The sequence below is a fragment of the Rhipicephalus microplus genome, chromosome 2 (genome assembly GCF_043290135.1).
Source record: "Rhipicephalus microplus isolate Deutch F79 chromosome 2, USDA_Rmic, whole genome shotgun sequence".
NCBI lineage: Eukaryota > Metazoa > Arthropoda > Arachnida > Ixodida > Ixodidae > Rhipicephalus > Rhipicephalus microplus.
The window spans coordinates 137,389,557-137,416,342 of record NC_134701.1 but is presented as its reverse complement, the minus strand read 5'-3'; the positions used below and the strand labels follow the sequence as shown (position 1 = coordinate 137,416,342).

The 26,786-nt window shown below is 45.7% G+C and overlaps 1 protein-coding gene across 1 annotated transcript in view; it reads right to left on the bottom strand.

The window, feature by feature from the left end:
* The window catches only part of LOC119169739 (MAM and LDL-receptor class A domain-containing protein 1), a 242,581-nt gene that overhangs the window by 73,485 nt on the left and 142,310 nt on the right, over positions 1-26,786 (bottom strand). Inside the window, exons 36-37 of the mRNA XM_075886844.1 lie at positions 23,953-24,087; positions 15,085-15,230 (exon numbers count right to left, since the gene is read on the bottom strand). Of these exons, the coding sequence (XP_075742959.1) occupies positions 15,085-15,230; positions 23,953-24,087 (281 nt within the window). The remainder of the gene's footprint in view (positions 1-15,084; positions 15,231-23,952; positions 24,088-26,786) is intronic.

The following is a 26,786-nucleotide window of genomic DNA, read 5'->3' as shown; positions in this document are numbered from 1 at the left end:
CGTGGCACGGCGTACTTCAGCGGCTTGCCTTAGGAACAACACGCGGAACCCTACAATTCACCCTACATGCCCCTCAAGTCTATCCTGGTGGTATGGTCTCCAGTTCGTCTTTTCTCAAGTCCAAGCAAGTCGACGGTCGGGAGTGTGAATAGAAGAGCTGCTACGAGCCGCACTCAACCGAGTACATGCACCCCATGACTGTCTACGGCACCACCGAACATGAGGAGATGGCGCCTGACGCCAGATACTTGTGCTGAAGGCACCATCGCTACACTACACAGCTCCAGCACTACATAATGTTCATCATGCGCGAAACCGACACGAACGAAGACTGTTGTGAAGCGGGACTCGCCGTGATCGACAATTCGTCAGAAGACACGCGCAATAATGTCTCCAAATGAGCTGCCACGACTCAAAATAACGCACACAAAGACGCCAGCTCCACGTACGCCGTCGTACACGATGCCGCGACGGACAACGCTATTATGCCACCAACAAAAGCGCACGTGGATGAACCTCTGCTGCCCTCGAAATTCGACCAGATTCCTGTTTTTGGCGAGGTCGCCACCCAACAGATTTAGAATGCATCGACTTCATCATTGTCCTCGTCAAGCGAAGAAGAGGAATAATCGCAGATTCTGAAGCACTCATCGACCCTGGATGCACATGTGAACCAAACACACGCGAAATGCAACCCGACTCTCAAAGGGGCGAAGCAGCAAATTACCACGCAGCGTGACATCTGACAACAGCAACACCTAATGAACATCATTCCCAAGGAGCGTGGAAATTATCGAGAAACTTTGCTAGTCTATGAAAGTAGGCCAAGATAAGACTGGTCCTACTACGTCTTCAATGTGGCCAGATGCTCGGGTCCGGGACTCCTTTGTTTCTCACTATGCTCTGCTAAGCAGCGAAATACTTCACTTTTTCAATGTATCAGTGTTTTTAACAAAAAATGCTTGTGCTTCTTAGAAGGTTTATTTAATTATTCTCCTCTTATTTTTCCTGAGGCTGGATACTCCCAAGAATTTCTTCCTTAGACAGAATGGCGCATGTTTCAAGGCGATAGTCACAACGCTAAGTCCTGTCTGCTGACAGTCTTGCAGAGTGGCAACCGACGCAATATGACATGAGAGGCATAGGAAAGTGTCATAAAGATGTTCGTAGAATTTAGGTGCAGTCTACAGTGGTTTTATTCAAACTTAAATACATTAGCAACACGTCCAATGCTAGTTTTGCGGGGGATTCAATTAAAGTTTGTACAGCTAACTAGTTCGCTTTAGGGACATTCGTTCAAGTGGTGCTTTACATAATCACTAGTGACGGTCCGGGCCTGCGACTGCTAGAGCGACTACTGCTACCTCTGCATCGGATGCAAGGCGATTCTTTGGTACAACTTTGGCGTGCCTTAGAATAACAGTGGGGTATTTTTATTTGAGTTTATATAGCAGCATCAACACACTGATTCTCTTTTATTTTCTCATTTTCTAAGTTTTAGTTACAATTCACACCATCATTGTGGGCCTGCCGTGGTGACTCGAGGATGGTTAGGCCTACAGATGGGAGTGACTTTGTATGTAGAGCTTATCTCATCTGGTATATGGTTCTGCATCAGAACTCTCGTATGCCAGTTTCGCAGCCTTGTCTCAAGAGAAGGGCTTGTCCTATCTTAATACGCAGTAGTCGTCTCTACTGAGAGGCAAGCACCTACTCTCTGTGTTCGTCATTGGTATTAGTCATGGTGAGGTTTGAAACTCTAGTGAATGTCATTCTTGTTGACCGACGTCAGGCCGACTGGTGAGCTTTCCCGGAAGTTGCTTCAGGACCCTCCATTTCTCCTCGTTTTAAATGCCGGTAGGCGAAGCCGTTGGTAGCTCTGCTTCCAAGAAGAGCTCATGCGAACCTAAGTGTGTCTTCTTTATTCTATTTCTTCCAATAGGTGAACGTAAACATCTTTGTTATCTGGGCCAAAGATAATTACAGCTGTTTTTCATTGAGATCGGCCCTCTTATGAGATATAAACCACATTTCCACAAGTGTTAGTGCCTGTATTACCAGTATTATGAACCCAGCCAGTGAATCTGTTGGGTCTACTTGAATCCCTATCTGACCCTCCGTGCTCAAAACGTTAGTTCCAGATTTTCAGACGGACAAGATAGTACTCCAGTTTTTGCATCTTGTGTATACAACTTGCAGTCAGTTGTCTAGGGTCTCCCTTTTTTTAGTCTTTTATGGCCCTCCATGGTCCCTGCGATCAAATAATCGGCATGCATTGAAGCCGCATGCCATTGTTGAAAGAATTTCAATTGTGCTTCGCCTCTTCATCAAGAGTTGGTCAAACACCCCTCACAAAGCACCGAATTATTACCAAAAATGATGTTCGCCCAATCCGCCAGTAACCTTACCGTGTCTCGGCTAAACAACGCGAGGCTATACAGAGGGAGGTAAAGAAGATGCTTAACGATAGTGTGATACAACCGCCCATTAGCCCATGGTTTTCGCCAGTCGTTCTAGTGAAGAAAAACGGAACTCTGCGTTTTTTAATAATTACAGGAAGCTCAACAGCATCACAAAGGAAGAATCATCAACCCGCTTCCACGGGTTGATGATTCTCTCGACGGGCTGTGACACGTGAAGTATTGGCAGATAGAGGTCGATGAGCAAGACCGAGTGAAGACAGCGTTTGTAACTCCCGATGGGCTTTATGGATTCCGAGTTCTTCTTTTCGGCCTCTGTTCGGCTCCAGCAACGTTCCAGTGGATGATGGATATCGTTCTCGCTAGCTTGAAGTCGCAAAGCTGCCTTTTATATTTTGACAATGTTCTCATTATCTCTGAAAGTTTCGAAGAACATCTGAAGCGCCTAAGAATGGTTCCGGAAGCTATTCGTTCAGCCGCACTCACGCTAAAACCTCAGAACTGCCATTTCAGCTGCGATGAGCTGAAATTTCTGGGACATGTTGTAAGTATGGATGGAGTTCAGCCTGACCCAGACAAAACTGAAGCAGTCGCCACTTTCCCTGTTCCGTCAGACAAAAATGCAGTGTGGCGTTTCCTCGGCTTGTGTGCTTATTATCGCCGGTTCATTACCAACTTCTCGACGATAGCCGGACCGCTCACGCCACTCACTCCAGAGGATGTACCGTTTGCCTGGAGTTCAGACCAAGAAGCGGCTTTCGCAGAGTTACGGCAGTGAGTGCAAGCAGCACCTGTTCTTGCGCATTTTGATTAGGACGCTGATTTTGAAGTTCACACAGATGCCAGCAACATCAAACTTGGGGATGTCCTTGTACAATGGCACAACGGCGTTGAACGTGTGATAGCTTACGCCAATCGTACTCTCTTTCGAGCCGAGGCCAACTATTTGACTACAGAGAAGGAATGCCTCGCAGTCGTGTGGGCAACGGCAAAGTTTCGACTTTACCTCTACGGCCATTCCTTCAAGATGGTGAATGATCACCATTAGCTGTGTTGGCTGGCCAATCTCCGTAATCTGTCTAGTCGTCTCGTTTGGTGGAGTTTGCGCTTGCAAGAGTTTGACATCACGATTGTGTATAGGTCTGGGCGCAAGCACGAAGATGCCCACGTACTTTCTCGAGCACCCGTAGGGCATCCTGATATGTACTCGGAGTATGCTGATGGCTTTCTCGGAGCCCTCAGCGATTCTGACTTAATGTCTAGACAGCGAGCACGTCAGGAATTTCGCCCAGCTATCGATTCCATAGAAAGCCGAAATTCTCTCGTTCCTCGGCGTATTGCTCGCAAACTGTCATGCTTTTGCCTACGTAGGGGCATCCTTTACAAGTAAAATGCTCGATGTAGCAAGAAAGCCTTCCTCCTCGTTGTACCAGCCGACATGCGGGATTACATCCTCCTCGCGTGCCACGACAAGCCTACACTGTCAGTCAGGTGCCGGTTAACGAACGGCATATAGGCGGTGCACTCCTGCGTACTGACTAAAATCCTGTCTATATGGGACCAAGCAATAAAAATACACGTGTCAGCCGCGCGCTGCTGAAGTAACGCATACAGCTGGTAAGAGTAGACACAAGAAGGAAAAAACGAAAAAAAGGGAGGAGAGCCGCCGTCTCTCTCGTCCCAGCCTGAAGCCTAGAGCCGGCATCAACTTACGCAGAACCGTTCAGCCAAAAGCGCGAGCGCGGAAAAAAAAAGAGAAAGAAACGCCCCCCCCCCCCTTGCCACCCCCGCGTCAGCTGGGCGCCCGGTGCCAGTGTCACATTCATGGTCATCTGTATGCCGTGGCATTTGTGCGTCGCTGTTTCGTCCCGCTGTCTTGTGATGGTCGTTTTTCAACAAGATGGTCTGGTACGGAAACATTTTTCAGTGCTGTACGACACATTTTATTCAAGAAATCATACATCTCTCTGCATGAGGGTGAACACTGGGATGTGCAGTCCCATTGTTACTCTTTTGACTTCAATAAAAGAGTACAAACAACTACCAGTTTATCAGTTGTCGAGGTATGACATTGTGTCATGTACTAAATAAAAAAGTACTAGTGCATGCGCGACAGCTTGCCGAAACCCTGGCTTATGTATGTTGATGCTCGTGTTCTACGAAACAGGTTGAATTGATGAGTTTAGGAAATCATGACAAAAAAAACAAACCGAAGGCAGCGAGACAGAGAAAGATCAAAATTGAAAATCGATTGGTCGATTTTTCATTAGTGGTTGCATAATTGGATGATGAATATAAAGCAGAGAAGTCAGAAGTCAGGTGCAGAAGTCAGCAGGAGAGCGTATGTCACCGACATACACTCACTCTTTTGAATATTCAGTGCAGTTCTCATATTCCAGCATGGATTTGTAACAGTGAACCACGACCAAGACAACCAGTGTACTGCTGTGAAGATAATGTATACCAGCTATAAAAATCCCCATTTTCTAAAAAGCAACTGCATGCAGTAACAATAAAGATATCGAGGTTCATTCTACACCATTTCTCGACCCCAACTCCACGGGGTCGTTCGCGCAAAAAAATATGAAAAAGCATCATTTATTTGGAGGCAGACCAACCTGTCCCCCGCTAATTTGTGTACATCATACTTGACCTTGGCGAGCGTTTCGGCACTCACTTGAACAGTGGTGTGGTGCTGTATAAAGGTAAGAGTAGCCACTCCCCATAAGTAGGATCAGTTAGAGACTGAAAACGAGTAAAAACCACTCTATATAGCGAAATAATGCGCATAAATTCTAATAGCAGAAATAAGTAATTGTCGAAATGCTGAAAGGGCGCTGCTGCCCCAGCGCGCAGCTCGCAGAAGTTCGCACGTACGAAATTCAAATGTTAGAGTAGGCGTGCTAAATACCCGTGAAACGATTACGTGTGAAATCGCAATTTTTTCAAGCAGCTCAAAATAGGCTGCTGTCACTGACACGCGTGTACCTCCCGACAAAAATCAGCGAAATTTCTCACAGCAAACGCACGTGCGAGAAACATACAGAGGTTTCGACAGCCGAACACAACCTCGTCCGCGAATTTCGGTGAGCGTAACACCCGCAGTTCACAGGGAGGCACTGAAACGACGCACAAACACACGTTAATTGTTATGTGGAACGGCGCACCATGAACCGAAGTCGGAGACGAAAGCGCTCACCATGGTTGTCTCAAGTTCATGAAGCCCTACAAACTATTCGCTGATCAAATGCATGCACATGGCACACAAACAGTTCAAGGTTCCGCCGACGGTTTGCAAAAAGCCACTTGGTAATTATATACCTCCGCAAAAAGACTCGCCTTCATACGGTGGCGCTGTGGTGCAATAAGTAAGACATATATTTCACGTGCATGCGGTCCCAAGTTCGATTATACGGCTGTGCTTTGCATGTTAATCTCGCAGATGTAGGTGATTGTGATACTAATGGTTTTTTAATTACCTGTAGTCGTAAGATCCCTCCCATTAGCGGCTAGAAAATGATCTCAAAAGCGTAAAATAATGCTTCTTTTTCGCCACCACATCAGGGCCGGGCTGCCTACGGAAACGTCTCGCCTAATGGCTGGCCGTATCTTACCAGAAAAATTTGACCGAAAATCCCGCCTAATCTTTGTCTCGGATATTCTGAAGGCCACTTCAAGTCGGGCCGGGTTCTCTGGAACACGGCTACGGAGCAGCGTAGAAGCCGCAATAAATTGATTTGATTTCCTACCTGCGGGCATGGAGTCTAGCCAGCATTCGACTAAGAGTGAACGCCAGGACACTTGGCCTACTCGCGGACTCTTGCCATAGTGCACCAGCAGTACTATTGGCCACAACTTTTGACCAGTGTACACCGCTACGTGCAAGGCTGTCGCGAGTGCCAGCTTCGCAAGACGTCACCTGTGAAACCTGCGGACCCCACCACGAACACCTTTCGACCTTGTGGCAATGGACCTTCTAGCACCCTTCCTTTTGTCGGCCACTGGAAACAAATGAATTATAGAGGCAACCGATTACTTTACCCGGTATGCCGAGACAGGCATTACCACGCAGTGCGGCGTCTGAAGTCGCGAAGTTCTTCGTGCACCACATTGTCCTACAACACGGCGCACTGTCATGTGTGATTATGGATAGAGGAACGTCATTTACGGCACAAATGCTGGAGGACATATTGCCACGTTCCATTTCCCAAGTTTTTGTTATCGTCCCAAAACACCACACGATTCTTAGCGCAAACCGCGCCTGCAGTTTTCGAGAAGGTTCCGGACTGTAGTAGATCATTTCGATAAGATCACGCCCACTGTGCGAACGGTACGAATTGCTCTGGAACCTACGCCACCGCCAGCGATAACGCTAGAACATTCGACGGCAAGAGTATAAATGCCGACGCGCTTCACCACTTGTCAGTTTGTTGATCGAAGGCCGACGCTCCGTTCGCCCGTTCGCCGCTATCAGTCCGAGACTGCTATCTGTGCGAGACTGCTGCTGTAATTGGACTTTCCGTTTACCGGGCACAGGTTCGCCCGAATAAACAGGTAAATCCCAACACGAAGTCTCCTGTCTTCGGCCACGTCACGACCCCGTGACATCTGGTGGAGGTGCTGCTTCGTTCATGTACCGGACGCCCCCGTCAAGCCGTGAACCCAGCCCACGTCGCGGAGAAGACACCGACGCCAACCAGGAGCAGCGAACAAGCCGCCGAGAGCAAGGGCTACCACCGGAGTACGGGCTTCTACAAGACAAGGAGCGGAAGACCAAGGTTATGACCGCGATTGCAGCGACAATGACAACCGCAGCGTCCCAGCCCACGATTGTCATGCATCAACCCAGGGAACCACAAATTTTCCATGGGTCATCGTTCGAAAACCCGGAGTCCTGGCTAGAAACATACGAACATGTGGCCGCCCTCAACCACTGGGACCATGACGAAAAGCTGCGTCGTGTGTTCTTCTATTTGGAAGACACCGCAAGGACTTGGCTCGAAGATCGGGAGTCCACGCTCCGAACGTGGGATGTTTTCTGCGGCGCATTCCTGCAAACGTTCGCGAGCGTCACTCGCAAAGAGAGGGCCGCTGCTTTATTAGAGACCCGGGTTCAGCTACCAAATGAAAATGTCTCCATTTTCACAGAAGAAATGACCCGACTATTCCGCACCCGACTATTACGTGACCTTCGCATACAACACGGCGGTGCAGGAGACGACGCAGATATCTCCATACAAGTTGGTCTACGGAAGGAGCCCGGCAACGACGCTCGATGCCATGTTACCCAACGTCACCGACGAAGAAAACCTCGATGAGAGCGAGTACCTTCAACGCGCCGAAGAAGCCCGACAACTTGCGCGTCTCCGTATCAAGAATCAACAGACGACAGACAGCCACCGTTACAACCTTCGACGACGCTTCGTGGAATACCAGCCCGGTGAACGTGTTTGGGTGTGGACGCCGATACGCCGACGTGGACTAAGTGAAAAGCTTCTGCGACGGTACTTCGGACCGTACAGGGTGGTTCGACGTCTCGGCCCACTTGATTACGAGGTTGTCTCCGACGGCATCACGAACTCTCAACGACGCCGATCACGACCTGAAGTCGTCATGTCGCGCGCCTCAAGCCGTTTCAAGCGTGTTAACAAACTGAAACAGTGTTATTTTTATTATTGTTGTATCATAATTTATTCATTGTACTTTCTTGCATTATTATTGTACCTTCATCTTTAGTTAAAGCATCGGGACGATGCCTTTTTTCAGAGAGGGGCAATGCCACGTTCCATTTCCCAAGTTTTTGTTATCGTCCCAAAACACCACACGATTCTCAGCGCAAACCGCGCCTGCAGTTTTCGAGAAGGTTCCGGACTGTAGTAGATCATTTCGATAAGATCACTTCAGTGTGCGAACGGTACAGATTGTTCTGGAACCTACGCCACCGCCAGCGATAACGCTAGAACATTCGACGGCAAGAGTATAAATGCCGACGCGCTTAGCCGCTTGTCAGTTTGTTGATCGAAGGCCGACACTCCGTTCGCCGCTATTAGTCCGAGACTGCTATCCGTGCGAGACTGCTGCTGCAATTGGACTTTCCGTTTACCGGGCACAGGTTCGCCCAAATAAACAGTTAAATCCCAACACAAAGTCTCCTGTCTTCAGCCACGTCACGACCCCGTGACAATATTGAGACCGAGCTGCACAAGCCACCGAAAAACAACAGCTTACCACCCACACAGCTTGAAGCAGCAAGTGCGATACGTCGCTATCGGCGACCACGTCACCGTCTTCAAAATCTTCCCAGGTAACCTTACGAAAGCAGTCACTCGAGGAGGCAGCGTCACGCATTCGTCGGCAACATGCAGCGCAGGTCTACGACGACTATCGGCGCCTCGATCGGTTGCATATTGTGTCAAGAGAGTCACCATTCATTCGCGGAGATTTATGATCGCGCCGTTCTCTTGGAGGAAGTCCATACCGAAGATGAGCTGACGAGAACAGTCACGTAGTACAAGACAGGCGACCACAAATGTTGACTCGCGTATTTCCCCTCTTGTGGTACAGCGGCCCAACGGAGTAACAACGTGGCATCCAGCCACGCGAATACGCGCCTGATTCCAAGGTGTCGTCACTTTCTTAAGACTGGTTGCCAATTTTCCGCTCGTAATAGAATAATATGCACCTGTGTCCACCAATGCGCTGACCTGAAGACCGTCTACCAGCACGAGAATTTCGAGCGAGACTCGGTCTCTGGGTTCAGACGTAGAATCCGGCGCTTCTCTTGCACTTGGCTCAGTCGCCAATGTAATATCTGCAGCGTTTTGTGCAAGCTTCGATGGGAGGAACTCCGCACTTTGAGTCCCAGCGACCTCACCCACGAAGGTCGCTGCCTTCAGTTTTCCCGCCGAGGGCTTGGGGAGCGTTCCCGTGCCATCGTACCGAAACGTCGCCCAATGGCTGCGGGTCGCTGGGGAGATGGTGACCACGATTGATGCTGTGAGAAAGGTAGACGTTGCTGCACGAGGTAGTCCTCAAATTCTCTTGGCCTCTGACCATCACGGGGAGGCGGTGAATGAATAGAGAAACCGCGCAGTCAAAGTTTTTGGTACGGGCATTCCCGGTATACGTAGCCGGCTTCACCAAAATGGAAGCACAGGGTCTTCTATTCGACGTACGCCAGATATCAGACTTCCGCGTCGGAGCACGGCAACCATCAATGTACAAACCAGCGTGTGCTGATTGAATTTCAACTGGTGACATTGACTGAATTGGGACTGCAGGGCTAGAGACCGGCATGGAAGTGCGCAACGCTTCGGCATATGTACGGTTCCGAACATCAGTGGACGCAGGAGGTGGTTGTAGATTAATATCCATCGGTTGACGGTGACGGCTGTGCAGCACCTGCTGGACTTCGTCTCGGATAATGCTGGCGATGCTGCTTACTTCTGGCTGTCTCGCCCCATGTAGTTTCACCATTTCCTCGTGGACGACTGAGTGAACGACTTCGCGATTTCATTCGAAGCTGTTGCTCCCGAAGGTGGCAGAAAATTCAGGTGATGATGCATCATTCACTTGCCGGTTGAATAGGGCAGACTGTTGATGAAGTAGCTTATCCATCGTAATGGCTTCTGTCAAAAGCTCCGCTACACTCTTGGGAGGATCCCGCTCTAGACCAGCAAATAGCTGCTCCTTCACTCCTCACATCAGATAACGCAGCTTTCTTTCTTCTGGAATTGCTGGACCCACTCGCCTAAAAAGCCGTGTCATGTCCTCCACATACATGGTGACGGTCTCATTAGGCATCTGAATGCGTGAGTGCAATGCACGTTCAGCACGTTAGCGGTGGTTGGGGCTCCAATATTTCTCCAAGACGTGATGCTGAATTTCGCGCCAGGATGTCAAGACATCACCTCTGTTTAGGAACCACGTTCGGGCGCTGTCTTTTAAGCAGGCGTTGACGTTGCGGAGTTTGGCAGCTTCGTCCCAGTGGTTGACCGCGGCGACATGTTCGAACTCGCTCAGCCAGTCGTCCACATCCTCAAACAGCTGTCCATCAAAGAAACTAGGCATCAGCGGGTCCTGTTCAGTGCAATAGATCGGCGTAGACGATGAAGGAGTTTCCATGGTGCCTTGAGGTGAAGTCATAGTCACTCTGTCGACTAGCTCTTCCACAGTCTCTGGTGGTAGGCCTCGTTGGCGGCGGCTTGTTCTGTGAAGTGGCGTGTTCACGGGCACGGGGCTTGCATTCCGGCTCCTGGGCGAGCTCTTGTGCATGGGTTGATTTGTGAATCGTCGTACCCAGCAGCTCCAGCAATCTTAGCTTGCTCAAGGTAACCTTGCGTAGTACTGCTTGGTGAGCTCGGCCAAACAAATGGCTCAGTCCGAACTTCTTCGTCCTCTTCCACAGGAAAACACGAGAGACCATGCGACACTATAGATGTTGTTAATTTGCTCCGCCATGTTCCACATTTGAATTTTGAAGAGACGAGACCACAAACTCTTGGGAGATGCTCTTTTTGGGCAGCCTAGGTGCGTCTGACCGTGGCTACCACATCTCCACGGTCGATTTAGTGTGTGTGAAAAAGGCCTTGACATAGCCGCAGATACGTTTCAGCAATAAAATTTGTCGATGCAGTAGTATGACGTCACAACTAACGTAATCACAAGCAGCTTTGAGGTCAATAGTCGTTTTCGTGTGTCCTGCATGCATTGGGATGTTGCTGGGAATGTCTTCTGCGTTAAGAATCAACCTTTCTAGAATGCATAACTTCGGTCAGAAAACAAACTTCGACTGAAGTGGGAGTGTACTTCTGCCACATGTTCCTAACCATCCGTGAATAGTTCCACTAAACACGAGAGCAGTGAGATCAGTCGCAGATTTTCTAAGGTAGATTTTTGTCGAGGAGAACTGCACACCACGGGGCCTTTTGTGCTCATAATAAACAATATATCTAGGCAGATCCCACTAGAATCCAGCAACACTCTACAATACACTATGGAATCACAGCAGTAGGCACAGTCGAGTATGACTCTACTATACATACTTACAGAGAGGTCCTGCAAAAACGAACGAAGCGCGGCAGCCACTCACGTCTGTTGTTAAAAAAAAAACAGCTCATGCACTTGGCAAGACTCTTCGAACGAAGGGCGTGGTCAGCCGTCTGCTTATGAATGTGCTGCTCCACGAGACTAGGAAACGTGTTTATTGCTGCAGTGTTATGTGAATCTGCCTTTAAAAAAAGAATCTTTCATGCTTCTAACATTCGGCGTGAATATATTGTTTATCATATAATGTATGGGATCTGCAGCGCAGTCACTGTAATCGTACAGAACGCGATATCGGCCAGAATTTTTCTTTTTCGATCAGGCGCACTCGTCACAGCTGACAACATACTGGGAAGCGAGTTGAAATATGTGCGCAGAAGCTCAGGGTTCACGAAGATAATTACGGTTTACATTGAATGTTTTGAGGAGAGATGCGGGTCGAAAAATGCAACTTTTTTAAATTACCGATTTTTTTATTTTCACCTGTTTTGATAAATATAGTTCCTCTACTGTTATGAAAAAATACAGGTTGAAATTTAACTGGAAATGCTTCAAAATTGCACCTAAAGAGCACAAGGTGCCTGTTTAAAGGCCCAAAATGTGCAGTATTCGAGCACCTTGCTGCCAATAATGCACCGCCGCTCGCCATTGTTGGTCGCATGAGTCGAATAGTCGAGCCTCACTATTCAAATAACATCAGTTTTTCTCGCCGATTCAGCGCAAAAAATAATAAAAAGAATCATTCTTCTGCGCGTTTTTCGAGCGCCGCGACTGGCTTATCACATGATTCGAATCGGGGACCGCCATTGGCCGCTGCGCGCCCTATGTGCTGTGAAACCTATTTGCGGGGTCCATGTCTTGTTGAGCAGCGCAGCTGAACAATACTTTTCTCGTGTAAATATCTCTGTTATGAATGAAAAAAAAAGGAATTGCTCGCAAGTAAAAGCCGTTGTGCGGCGTGCTCCTTAGGAATAGGGTACAAGGAGCTGGTCCGATTTGCGGCAGTTGATTTGTTGGCTTGCAAAAGCCAATGCGTCAAACGTTATTCGCACCCGTCAGCCGGAAAGTTCGTGATGCGGCAATGAATGACGTCAGCACCCGTCTTGCGATGTCGAAAGAGCTCGCAGTGAGGGAACTTAGCAGGAACTACATTGCCATTATATACGACGGTATGTGGCCCAAACATGGCCGCAAAATGTCACGACACTAAACTTAGTTTCGATTTCGCAGTCCTGTCGAACTTCTTCCTAACTTGCAGTTGGCACAAGGCTCTGCCAGAGGGAGCGCAAGTTTGCTAAGCGTTTAATGGCCCTGTCTGTGAGCAAAATGTCTTTGAGGAGTCGGCTCGAAAAAGACGTGAGGGAAAAATCATGATGCTGGCGTATTTTAGTAGCAGTCGCCACTAAAATAAGAATTTTTCTTTTTGGTGTGCAAACTTCATCAGATATAATGATATCTTTCATAAATAAAAGTCAATTTTAACTTAAACTAGTTTTTCTCAAGACGCGAATTTTGACATTTTTTCTTATGTGCCCCCCCTTTTTCGGGCACTTATAGTGCCCGCATCTGCATAACATTTTGCTCACATTTTTTACAAAGTATGACAAATGAAATTATCTAGCTTAAACTAAAATATTTCATTATATAATAAAAAATCTATGTAAACCTTCACTAGGCTAGGTGAAAGGCGGACTTTTTACGTCTATTATTTTTCACGCGTATTACATATTTTCTATGTGCTTCCTAATTACTTCTTTGCATTCTACACTTTATTTGATACATTATTAACTATGAATTGTAAAAAATTACAGAAGTTTAGGGATGAAAAGAGGGGGGCACAAGGATTAAGGTTTTCGTTTTGTAATGTTGCAGAGCTAAAAGTGTGCAACTTGCAAGGAGATTAATTATACACTTGAAATCAGCATAAAAAGTTTCATAAACAGTTCAAGTTTAATTGCTTTAGGGTGAATATTAAAAAAAGTGTTTTTGAGTAGCATCTCCCCTTAAAAATACGTGGGCGGAAACGATTTACGATTTTCTTCTGAAAATTGAGCACGATTTGAACAATGCAGAAGGTCAAACAGTTTTCTAATTGTTTACAATGTATTAAAGATTTTTAATTGATAATGCCCAATTATAGCACCAGGGTGCCATCAACTGCACGTGCCGGCTTTTTGGAGAATGTGCTGTTTTGTCTGTAACATTTATTTATGGCAGATGATGAAAACGAGGAAGTACTAGTGATAAGTTCATTCTCAGAAGGAAGCGACGGTGCTAAAGCATATTCGTTTCATGTTGTTTCGTTTTTCTCTTCTGGAGTGTGACAAGCTGTCGTTTCGCAGGTTTACTCGCGCACGACAGCCTGCGTTTCTAAAACATTCGATGTGCTTGGCACATTCGCCGAAAAGCAGGCACGCGCAGTTAGCCGCGATAAAGCTCCTTGCATGAAGGTGGCTTTTGCGTGAAGCGTACGAGTCGTCTTCAATTGGTAAACGGCTGCTAGCGAAGACGTTGCAAAAACTGCCTTGCTTCGACGTGCAGCAATTACTGAAACGCGAGTACAGATGTTGAATGCTATTGCACGCCTTATTTTTTTAGGAAGGCGAACGCAAACAAGTGTTTTGGGAGCAGTCACCGTAGTATGCGCTAGAAATTTCATCAGCTCGAAAAAACAACGAGGGGCAAAGTTTGCGGCTTCCCCGTTCTTTCGTCAGCATTTCGAATTCCTTTCTGTGTGCAGCAAAGTAAACACTGATTCTTCGGCATCGCAATTATCAGTCAATATACGCCTCACGTTGATACGACTTACACGTGTACGTAAACAGACGCGGACTATGCGTACTGCACCGCGATGAGCCTCTGACATGGCGGTATGCACACGACGGCTGACAGATGGCAGCGAGTTTGCATAAAGTCTATAGCCAAAATAGTTTGATTGCAAACAATTTTTCACGTTAAAAAATGTTTATCCTTCTTGCCCGCTATAGTTGAAATTGTGAAATAGTGTAGAATCTGTGAAGTATTGAAAATGCCTTCGAAGAGTCTAACAGTTTTTACATTGCCATCTAGACGTTTGAAAGTCATGCGGTATAACTTGAGAAAATGTTTTGCAAACTGCACGAGAGTTAGGACTTCAGATGTTTTCCTCCATAAGCTGATACCTGCCCCGCCTAAGTGGTCTAGTGGCTAAGGTACTCGGCTGCTGACCCGCAGGTCGCGGGATTGAATCCCCGCTGCAGCGGCTGCATTTCTGATGGAGGCGGAAATGTTGCAGGCCTATGTGCTTAGATTTGGGTGCACGTTAAAGAACACCAGGCGGTCGAAATTTTCGGAGGTCTCCACTACGGCGTCTCTGATATTCATGAGATGGTTTTGGGACGTTAATCCTCACGTACCAACCACGTACCATCGGCTGATACCTACTATAGCATAATTGATTTCTGTCACTAAAAGAGGTATAAAATGAGTTCAGTGAATATTGTGGTAGCTTTGTTAACGTGGCTTAGGTTTGTTTAGTGTTAGCGGAACTGATAAAACTTAGTAAAATAAAAAAATGGAAAAGATATTAGCGGAAACAAGAAAATAGTATTAAACAAAAACTTGAGCTTGGCTTACTTACGCTGATTTCTGATCGATATCGGCCTATTTCCACCTCCGCTAGATTCCAAATCCCTTCTTCGGGCGTGTCACTCAACGCACTGAGAGTCCACACGGGAAAAGTGTAACCGTCAACAACCATGTACAGGTCGACGTCCATAGTCGTTCCTAAAAAATGAACGAGACAAGTATTAGGCTCACAACGCTGTTGATGTCTCCCGTGCATGTGAATGGTCCTCTTTTGTGTGTAACACAGCTCGACAGTTAAGACAAAACAAAGACTACCTACCTACCTACCTACCTACCTACCTACCTACCTACCTACCTACCTACCTACCTACCTACCTACCTACCTACCTAGCTGCCTGCCTACGACTACCTACCCTACCTACCTACCTACCTACCTACCTACCTACCTACCTACCTACCTACCTACCTACCTACCTACCTACCTACCTACCTACCTACCTACCTACCTATCTATCTATCTATCTATCTATCTATCTATCTATCTATCTATCTATCTATCTATCTATCTATCTATCTATCTATCTATCTATCTATCTATCTATCTATCTATCTATCATGTGCTTTCGCGTCCATTTCATTCTTTTCACATATACCAAAATACGCAAAGCATGACATGACTATATAATACGGATTAGTGAGAGCTCATTGCTAGAACATTATTCAATATGCCTCGCCACGTGCATAACGCAGTCTTGGTGCTCTAGCAGTTGATCTTTTACTTGATGATTAGGAAAACCAGTGTGACAAGAGTGAAAAAGAAACGGAGAAAATTGACAGCTATTACTACAAGGATATTACGTCATGCTTGTCTTAAACGCAATAGCAAGGCACTGGGCTCTCACATCCACCTCATTATTACTAAATATTAAACTGATATCGGATGAAATAATGTATGAAAAAGAAATAACAGGTATTCACTTGGATATCTCGTCGTGCATGTGAGGGCATATATAGATGTACGTTTTTGTTGCTATAATGCTCGTATGTTATATTTTTGTGTGATGGAATTGGCATAAACTGAGGCTAGAATATGAATAACATGAATGGTAAGTACTTATATGGAAGAGACCGGGTGCATGATAAGTGCGTTTAGAAGTACATGACCAGGTGCCATCGAAATATCCAATATATCAATTGAAGCACGCTTAAGAAGAATCTTAGTGATATGCGATATCAGATATGACAAAAATATTCATTAAATATATGTAACATCTGCGATAACACAAATACCACAAACTGCATGGTGAAAAATTGATGAAGTAGTCGCTTCATTATGATCGTCCATACCAGAATGTAAAAGCATGCCTGACAATGATGTGCCACTCATCACGCGGCATGAAGAATGTGGCTAGTCTCAAAACCCGTAATTGCAATCTTTCGGACAACAACGATGGCCATGGTAATTGGGCTATGCTACTTTTAGGGGCGAAGATCTTTAAGGTGTGGGTCTGTCCTTCCTCTATTGTTGTCGTACGTAGCCACCGGTGTCACATACCCACTCTGTGGCACTGAGAATGTGAGATGGGAGATGGCGGTACTTGGAAAGTTCAGTGGATGGACGCTTACACGGAGCATGGATGGACGTACGAACAGACAGACTAGCACATGGATGGACGGATGGATGGACGCGCGGAGCGGGTATGTGCCACAGGGAATGCGAGATGCAAGATGGCTGTACTTGGAGTGTTCAGTAGATGGACGCACGGATGGACGGACAGCTTTGCTTCTTTGTTTGCTTTCATTTGGGGTTGGTTGCCTTCACGAAAACATGTACAGCCTTAATTTGAGTTACCGACAGTGCGACATGTTAGGTGTGCGACGCCGAAGACGACGTCGATCATCTGCTATGCCAATGCCCTCAATTTGCCTGTGAGAGCCAAAAACTTTTTTACGCGTTGCAAGAATAGGACATTCGACCACTTTCTCTGCGAATGCTGTTGCAGCGCCATCCTCGTCTTCGTCGGAAAACAAGGCAGTCAAAGCCCTCTAGCGCTTACCGAGGACGACGGGCCTATGTGAACCCCTTTGAATTTCGCATTTACTACCGCTACAAACACGTCAGCTCATTGACTGACAATACTATTTATCTATTTCTCCCTATTTATCTAATTCTTCCTATTTCTTTTCTCTTTCCTTTCCCTCTCTTTCTTTTTTCTTATACTCCTCTTTCTTATTCTCACAGCATAGGGTAGCAAACTATGTATGGCCCTGGTAACCTCTCTGCCTTCTTTCTTGTTGTTCTTGTCCTTCTTTCCTGAGCACGAACACGCGAGTGCTTGCACATGCTCTGCGGAGGCCGGCATAACCACAGCATCCACCAAACAAAACAAGCTATTGTGCCAAGACTCGTTATGTTAAATCGTCTTCTACTTTATTTGACTTCGGCCATTTGCATTACTAAAAGGGATAAAGTTTCGCTCTCATTGTAATGCACTTTCTCAAAGAAAAATAACATTTCTTAACTATTGCACTTACTACGCTCTTGTCCGTGTTACCGTGGTGGCCATGTAAATATGCACAATACTTCCAACAGCACTAATCCATGAAGCAAGGTCAACAGCTGGGCTAATTCTTAAGGTTTCATTGTGGTTAAAACAGAGAAAAACAACATAGAAAGGCACGGGTCAACAAAGCAGGCGCAACGAGCGCTCACTCGCAATTCAGAGGTTCATTAGATCAATGTTACAAAGCCTTCAAACTGCGAGTTACGTTAAGCGCGGCCACATGCATCCCTACCGAACTTTCAGCGGATAACACTGCACTTTTTAGCACATCACTCAGATTCACTAGATTTCTATACGTCCCCATCGGCCTGGGAGATCAATGAATGTAGCAGCGGAAGCGACTACACTGCCCTTAGGAGGAGGTAAGTGACCGGACAGCTACAAAGGTTGCTTCAAGTATGCGCCGAGATTGCTGCTTTGGCGCCACACCTGCTGCCGTCGAAAAATAAAATAATTGTGTTGCTAAGATCTTGACTTCGGATAACAAAGGTGTTGCTGTTGTACTGTACCCGAGGGTGCCTTATCAAAAATAAAATGCATCTGAAGCACTACAAAAGAGTTTCTGTTTAGTTCACTTAAATATAAATGGGTGAAAAAACGGCCCTAGTGCTTCTCGATAAATTTATTCTCACCAAAACTGATAGCCAAGTTAGGAATGCAAAGGGTCGGTGTGCGAAAATTCTTTCACTGTACACAAAAATAAGCCCAGATGAAAGTAAATGACTTGTCCTCTATATGCATGCCCAGATGGGTGCTTTACAAACACCACCCGAAGGCCGTAAAAAAATTTACTCACTAATAGGACCGTGCATGTTTATAATTAATTTGGCGGAGTATTTATTGACATTCATCGGGGCACTTCTTGACGTAAGTATGGTAGTACATTTTTACATCTCTAAAAAAAATGTCTGCAACCGTACCGTGCACAAGTGTATGTTCAATTAAATCACCTTGAATGCACACTATATTGATCAGGCATACACAAACAAGCACACTACGTCCGCATAACATTACAACACTCACACGAACCATGGCTTGCCTCTCACGGTGCAGTTCTCTTCAGTCGCCGTGTATATAAGGCAGGCATTTTGACCTCTGCGGGGAGCCTATTTTTACGAATAATTAGGTAATAAACATTCACGGTGTAGGTTTAAATTCGAGGTGACCTCTTGGAAACTCTTCAACGCACATGCCTTTTTCCTAAAGCCGCCTAATATAAGCTGCCTTTTAACTACAGCGAAACTTAATTATCAGCTGGTGCTCAGTCGGATGAACTGAATACGCTATACTTGATTGATAATTGTGGTTTAACGTCCTAAAACCACCATATGCTTGTGAGAGACGCCATAGTGGAAGACTCCGGAAATTGCGACCACCTGGGGTTCTTTAACGTGCACCCAAATCTAAGCACACGGGCCTACAACATTTCCGCCTCCATCAGAAATGCAGCCACCGCCACCGGGATTCGATCCCGCAACCTTCGGGTCAGCAGTCGAGTGCCCTAGCCACTAGACAACTTAAGCGGGGATGAATTCACATTAGCAGTACTGAGGTTAACCCGTAAAATGGACTAAATTGTACAGAAAACCCCAGTGGCCGTGCATGACCACTTCGACGGCACACATTCAGCAGCATCAGGGAAGAACCAAGGTGACGCAGCTACCTCAATGAATGACAGCTGGCGATCACAGATTCTTGCTACTCTGTAGTTTTTGTCGTCGGTATTTTTCATATGCACTGAAATAGGTGGCCGCTACCCATGCACTTTAAAATACGGAGCAATAGACCTAAATTAACGAGACATTTGACAGGCGTTGTTCCTGTTGCTTGCAATGCATTCATGGGCAGGCATTGGTGCATGGGTATACTGGTTCTGTTTGCCTCTGCCTCGTTTGGCACTTGCCTTCGTGTTAGTCATTTGACAGATGCGGTCGCATGGCGTAGAAAAGAATTTCAACAGTTAATTATCCCAGCAGCCTTTCTTTTCTGTGAAACACATCATTTTGCTTCCCCAGTGGCAGATGCTAGCTCGTAGAGATCGCCACTGCGGCCGGTGTGGCAGTGCGAGCTCACCACGCTGCCGGCTTGATACGGACAGTATAGCGCGGCCTTCATGCCGCTTATAAGTTGCAGCCGGTGATATACCAGTGACACATCGAGAAGCCACTATCGCCGGCGTTCGGGTTGAATGCATCACCGGAGCAGCTCTCACACTGACCACCGGCCTGCAGCTTGCTATCTTCGGAGGTCAATCGAAACCTATTCGGATCGCTTCGAAGTTTTAGACGGTAAAACTGCAGAACAGCCGTTGACAATCGCAACAGCTTACTTTTGTGACCATTGAAATAATTTCTCACAATTCTTCGTAATTCGGTACGTAAAGGCGACGTATTCGCATTGTTTCGTTGCGGAGTTGGGCAGTTGTTCAACGTTGTTGTTGTACATTGTTCGACGTGTTCAGCGTGATTAAACAGGGATAAATACTTTGAAACGTTCTCACTAAACAACAACCGGTCGTTGCAAATCTTCGTTGCGCTGATAGTTTCATTGTCGGTCAACACATGTTCACGTGGTCACCCACACAAGGCACTGGAGTTTCACACCGGCGTGCTAAACAGATGCCGGTGCACACACAAACACACACGCACGCAGCATGTCCTTACCAAAAAGCGCCTTTAAAACTCCCATAGGGAGTTTCTAACCACACACCCTGAATCTCCGTTTGACAAGTTTAACAAGGGCAATTCATTAGTAAGCACCGTAATTAAGCAGGGGGCGTTTCAGGACAACATTTGCCTAGTTCTCTCCGTTACCACAGATTGCCTAGTTCTCTCCATTACCACAGAGTACGTAGTTGGGGCACGGCAGTTTTGGGAGCAATGTTGGAAAACCTCCCATATCGGCTAATTTATGCTTACAGTGTAGAAAAACCCAAAAGACACTCCCTTCGTGCAATTAGTGTCTGAACGTAGACCATGACTACTGTTGTTTGCAGCTATCTGCAGAGACGTCTACCAAGACCTACTGTGGCCAACCTGTCTCGGTTGCCGACTATCTTAATGATAGCGACCCAGGTGCACGCTCTGCTTTCAATATTCCCGTCAAAAATATCTTTTAGTCTTTGCCACATGACCACCTTTTACAAAATGTGAAGCGATGTATCTGTGAGGATAACGACGCAGTTTGTTTCTGCGATAAATCCGGCATCTGTGTTGAAGGTGGTGCAGATAGATACCCTTAAATTATCCTGGGTTTTGAAGAGTTTTGAACATATGTCTTCACACCAATTTGGTGCTTCCGAGATGTTAAGATATTAAAACTGCTTATCATACTTTTGCATTTTTTGGCCAATAAATTTGCAATTCGTCAAGTTTTCTCCGCAACGATGACGGCACACTTGAATTGAGTTGTCTGTTTCTAGTTTTTTGCGCGTGTTTTCATGTAATAAACATTTCAGTTTCGAGCAAACCTCCTTTGAGCCTCTTTTCTTCATCCATGTTGTTTGCGCTCGTTTTATCAGAAGTCTATATTTGATGTTTTATTCCGTTTTCTATTTTAATGCACTGCTTGAACGCAATATTTTCGTGCACCATAATAATATTGAATTCCAACTATGAACATGATATTGTTAGAAAGCTCGTTTCGCAGAAATTGCGGTGTCGGTGTCAGCATTGGCGTCATTAGTTGTGAGTGAAAATTGATCATCTTATGCATGACGGAAAATTCGAGAACGATGCAAAAATCAAATAACTGTAAAAAATTCTGGGTCAGGTTGGGGACTGATTCAAGGTCGTTTGGATCCGAGTGGAGACCGAACCCGGGTCTTTGGCGTTGCGAGTGGAATCGGTACCACAAGGACACGCGTCTGCTTGTGAATGCAATGAAAAGAACTTCCTCTGCTTGGAAATGCAGTAAAAGTAGCTTTCATGCTTCACAAACACACGCGCCTTGTATACATGCTATGCAAAATGAAATATTGCAGTATAATGCGTGGTACTAGGTGCCATAGCCTACAGGAATCAGCAAACGCGATTAACATAACGGCTTCGTGGTTTAAGCCGGCCACCCACTACAAAAGGCACACATGCTACTGCGCCAATTGCTTTAAGGCCACGTAGTGGGTGCATAGCAAGTTCGCAAAGGTTTCATGCACTGAGTGTGTGCTCTAGAAACAGGTATGCTCTAGAAACAGGACATCGCTATCGCGTTCAACTCCTAAAGTCGAAGCTTTAGGTACTCCTAGCTTCTTTTATATTTATTTTTTACTCATTCGCTAACCAGAACGCTGCCAATATCCGCAAGGCTTTCGCAGGAGCAATAAAAAGTATTCTTGCATCTCCACGAGTTGAATGATGACGAGTGGGTGAAGCTGGGTCTTATGATCCAGCTTATCTTATGATCCAGCTGGGTCTTATGATCTATGATGCCTGAATTGAGGTTGCCGACTAGCATAAAGGACGGACAGGTGGACGGACAAACGGATACACACACGCACGAGCGGACAGATGCACAGATGGACAGGCGTTTAGAGGAGGTGTTTTTGTATAGTGCGGTCGTATACTTGATTGAACAAAGTAGGCTTTTACACTGGTCGTTTTTAAGAGCAAACTCCTTAAGACGTCCCGTCGTGATCGTATGCAGCCACCTCTCGTTAGCTCTTGAACCGGCCGTAGATGGTGGTACTTGTACATATAACGAAATGCATATACGCTGAAAAATGCAAATGCTACAATACTAGAGGACGTTATTTGTAGTTTGACAAATAATAAAAATCACAGCCTATTCATGGATTGAATGATGATGAGTGGAGCGAAGCGTCCGTCATTCCGTCCGCCCTTTCGGCCGTCCGTTAAATCGTGCTTCCGTCCATCCATTCGTGCGTGCGTATATCCGTCCGTGCGTTCATCTGTGCTTCCTCCGTCCATTTGTGCGTCCGTCTGTCCGTGCGTCTATCCCAGCGTTCGCCCATGCGTCTGTCCATCCGTGCTTACTTCCATACGTTCATCTGTGTGTCTGTCCGTCCTTCCATGCGTCCGTCCATTCGTGCATCTGTCCATCCGTCAATCCATTCATCAATCCATCCATCCTTCCATCCATCCATCCATCCATCCATCCATCAATCTGTGCACCCGTTCGTACTCTCATTCATCTGTCCCTGCGTCCATCCCTGCGTTCATCCGTGCGTGTGTCAAACAGACAGACAGACGATGGACGAGCGCGGCCAGTGGATGATTCACGGTTTGCCGATAAAAAGTGTGATACGTGCAAGGCGGCGGCGAATTGCGCTCGAATACAGAACCCCGATGTGTGAGCGCGCGAGAAAATAAAAATGACGTCACACGAAGACGTTGGCGATCGCGTGTGCGTCAGCGGCGCCATCCGCTAGTGGGCGTGGTGTAGCAAAATAAAAGCCGTTTTGGCACGTACGTGCCTTCGGAGGGTTGGCGGGTGGACAAGGCTGCAGAGTGCCGTGCACGCAAGGTGGTGGCGGCTCACACTCGAAAACGGAACCCCAATGTGCGAAAGCGCGAGGCAGAAGCATGCTGTGAAGCTGCGAGGCGGCGCCGACAAGATCCTGGCGTACGAGAACGGGAGGCCGAAGCGGCGCGGCAGCGGTATGCGGACAAGGCTTCGTTCCGCTCTCCATCGTTCACCCCGTGGATATGCAGTCATTTTTTTTGTTGTGCGGATATTCAATTTCACCTTTGGTTCTGCCGACTACGGTACCCTGACAACATTGTGAGGTCTTAAGATGCTTCGCTCCCATGAACTAGGCTAAAAGGTATTCGACAAATATCTTCGTTTACGTACACACTAGTACATCACGTTTAGAACTATATGATGGAGTACATTTATTAGCTCTGACACAATGTGAAGCGCACTAAAACGCATTGTTATTTTTCTTGCTTAAACAATTGCTGCATTTTTTCCTGTGAAAACAGTCAGAGGACGAAAACAACTCATTAATAAAAATGGAACAACCTTGACACGCATATTTACTATATTACTGCCACGGTAAATGTCACTACCAATATTTTCTGCTGCTGTGTGCTCTAGATAAATAATACTAGGGATTTTGCTGCTGAACGATTCTGCAAATTCATGCTGCACACTCCGGGCATCTTTATTCATAGCTTTACTGAACTGCAAAATTTGGCGCCAAAGGAGGCAGACATCTGATTTTCATGTGGCCCTGACAGGCTGAATATTGATTGAACAATCTAGACAGAGCCACATCTTACATTACTGACCAAACTATAGTAATCGCTAAAACGTTATGAGCTTACATGACTCCAGGCTGAACGAAATATTATTAGGCACCCAATAATGAATGGCACTTGCACAAAGGTACTCACCATTCATTTGATAGTTGAACGAAAACGAGAGAGAACAATATTTGTTGGTGTTTCTGATCACCGGAGAATCGATGATTGCTCGCCCACGTCTTCTTGTCAGCCTCGTAGAATTTGAAGAAAAAAGAAGGTAATATCCTGAAACACGAAGATATGTCCATTTTTTTTATCTATATCTCTACACTATTTTCCATCCTTCATAATTGTTGGCTATCAAAAATTGTGAGAACACAATTACTCAAAGAAATTTTAATGGTGGTGCCAGTGAAGGGTAAGGACCTTGCTGCCGACGTTTCTGTATAATTTTATGAATACTCACGACAGAATGGGCTAGCCTCACCGGCCCGACTTCAAGAGCAACTAACTGGAGTATCAGTGGATATTGTTTTTTTATAAATATTGAATATATCCGCACTCAAATTTACGGGTCAATCAGCACAAATGGCAAGGCCATGTAGTCATCTCTCCTAAGTTCTTGAATCAAATTATATTTTTACTCAATCGTTTCCCTGTGAAAAGTCAGAAGCAACGTGTGCGTTGTTTTTGTTTCTCCTTAAAGGAAAAAAACAAAGAAACGTATTTTATTATCTTAAACTGTACAGTTTTCATTAAGTTTGAAACTCACAGTTTAAAAGAGCATATATTGGCACACGAGGCGCCAAGGACGTTTTTTTTTATAAAAAATTTTCTTTGACTGAAAATAAACGTTTACAGTGTTGGTAACTACGGCACATAATAATCAGGAAGTGAAACGAGGCAGCTATATGGCAAAGAATATATACCACCTCGCAAAAGTAATAACTTGAGTTTTACGCGCCAAAACCCCAATATGAAGAGTGGTGCACCATAGCAGAAACCCACAGAAATTTCCACCCCATTTCAGTTGACCAACGCTCAGCTAAATTACTGTTTATGGACGTCCTGCATTTTGCTTCGATTTCAATGCCAACAGCATGAACAGCATCTAATCCACAATCTGATGAGCAGCCGAGTGCCATAAATACTACGGCGGCTCGGCATATCGAATGTATTCTGAGTGAATGCTATGAATATTGTAGGCAATGCCGACAGGAGAACTTAATAATTTAGCTCATCATTTTCGCCTTACTCATATTGTTCCATTCCTCCCTTTATTACCTCGCTAATAAATGAATCATATGGTCCTTGATGTCAAGACAGGGTGGTTTTTTTTCCTCTGATGAATTATGCTTTGATTATTTAACAAGTATCGCAACAGACAGCGAACGCTGTGCTCTTAGTGTTCCCCTGAATAACTTTCCGACACTATAAAGCCATGTGTGTGCACATGGCTTTACGAACTGCACCAACAGTGCCTTGCGCATAACGTTGCATTAGAGTCAAGTCCAACTTTGAAATTCTGCTGTTATCAGCATATATCGGCGTCTCAAAAATGGAGCTAGTTTGCTTCTCGCTTAAGGCCTGCAGCTTCAGAAGAACTACTGCTTTAGGACTTTAGGCTAAATTGTACTGGTAGTATTTTTTCGCATACAGTGATTAACAACGTTTTGTTCAGTAAGCTGCAAAGAGACGATGGTTTTGGTATATTTAGGCCGTCTATGTGATCACTATGAGCTGAAACCCCAGCGTGGAACGAAAACTGTAAATCATGAAATCAACAACCCAGATTTTAGTAATAGTGGAGACTGTCATTGATATGTTTCTCAAGAAAAAATGACGTCAACTTCCCCTCCTGTAGGACATCTTGTGCAGGCCTTTTTTTTTAAATCGGGACGTCAGGTGATATCTTTTTCAGGCTCATTCCAGTGCCCTCTCTCACGCATTTCAGTTTACCGGTCCAAGTAGATATATATTTGGTGACCGTGGTCCACCTGAGGTGTGGAAGAGACCCATGGCATAGGTTATTCGAGTTTCATGTATTTCACCCATTTAGCAAGAAGGCACGCTATATTCTATTTTACTTCTGACGGCATCCGTAGATTGAAAAAAGCTCTAGAAAAGAACGAATGCTTATAGAAAAGGTATTAGAAATGGCATAATCGGGTATTTTGCCAACAGAAGTTAGAAATTGTCATAAAAAGTTTGTTATGCTCCATTGCTTGCAAATAACTACTGCAAAATCTTCAATTGAGGAGTTAATATTAACACGAGAAATACTGTCACTTACTATATGCAACGTACAGCAACACGCATTTCGTTTGATTGTCATATAGTGTGTTGGCATACTGTAACACTTTGGCTATAGTTGGGGGCACCCTGTGAATGTGCCGCTTGTTCTTGTTCGCCTTGAAGTGGTGAAGAAGTTAATGCGTGTATGTACAATGCTTATATTGACATATAAAATAAAAAAATTAAGATAAACTGTATTTCTGTATTATCTTGTTAGAGAGAGCTCACTCAGCAAGTTGAAACAGAAAAATGAGAAAAGCGTGGTGTGTAACCCGGCATAAGTTATAGTCTTCTTGCTTGAGGGCTGAAATCCGTGTCGGTCATCTGATGACATAATGCCGGTAGGTGATTATTTAGAGCAGCGGGCTATACTGCTCGTGGCCTTTATTCTTTTTGTTCTGCTCACTCTTAACTCATCAAACGAGCAACGGGAGCCGTTGCCTTGAAGTATGCCCAATCAACATGATATCATTACATAATGGAAACAAGTTTTAGCACTCAAGAAGAAGACTAACTCACGCTGGGTTTTCCACCACTGTTTAAAAAAAAATTGGTGGAGGCGTTGTTAAAATTATTTCGGAGATCAACGCAACCCAGGTGACGACCACGTTGCTGGACCAAAGTGTCATGCCATACGTACAGTGATTCCCACTCAGGATCAAAAATATTGCTATGCGCGTCGCAGTATC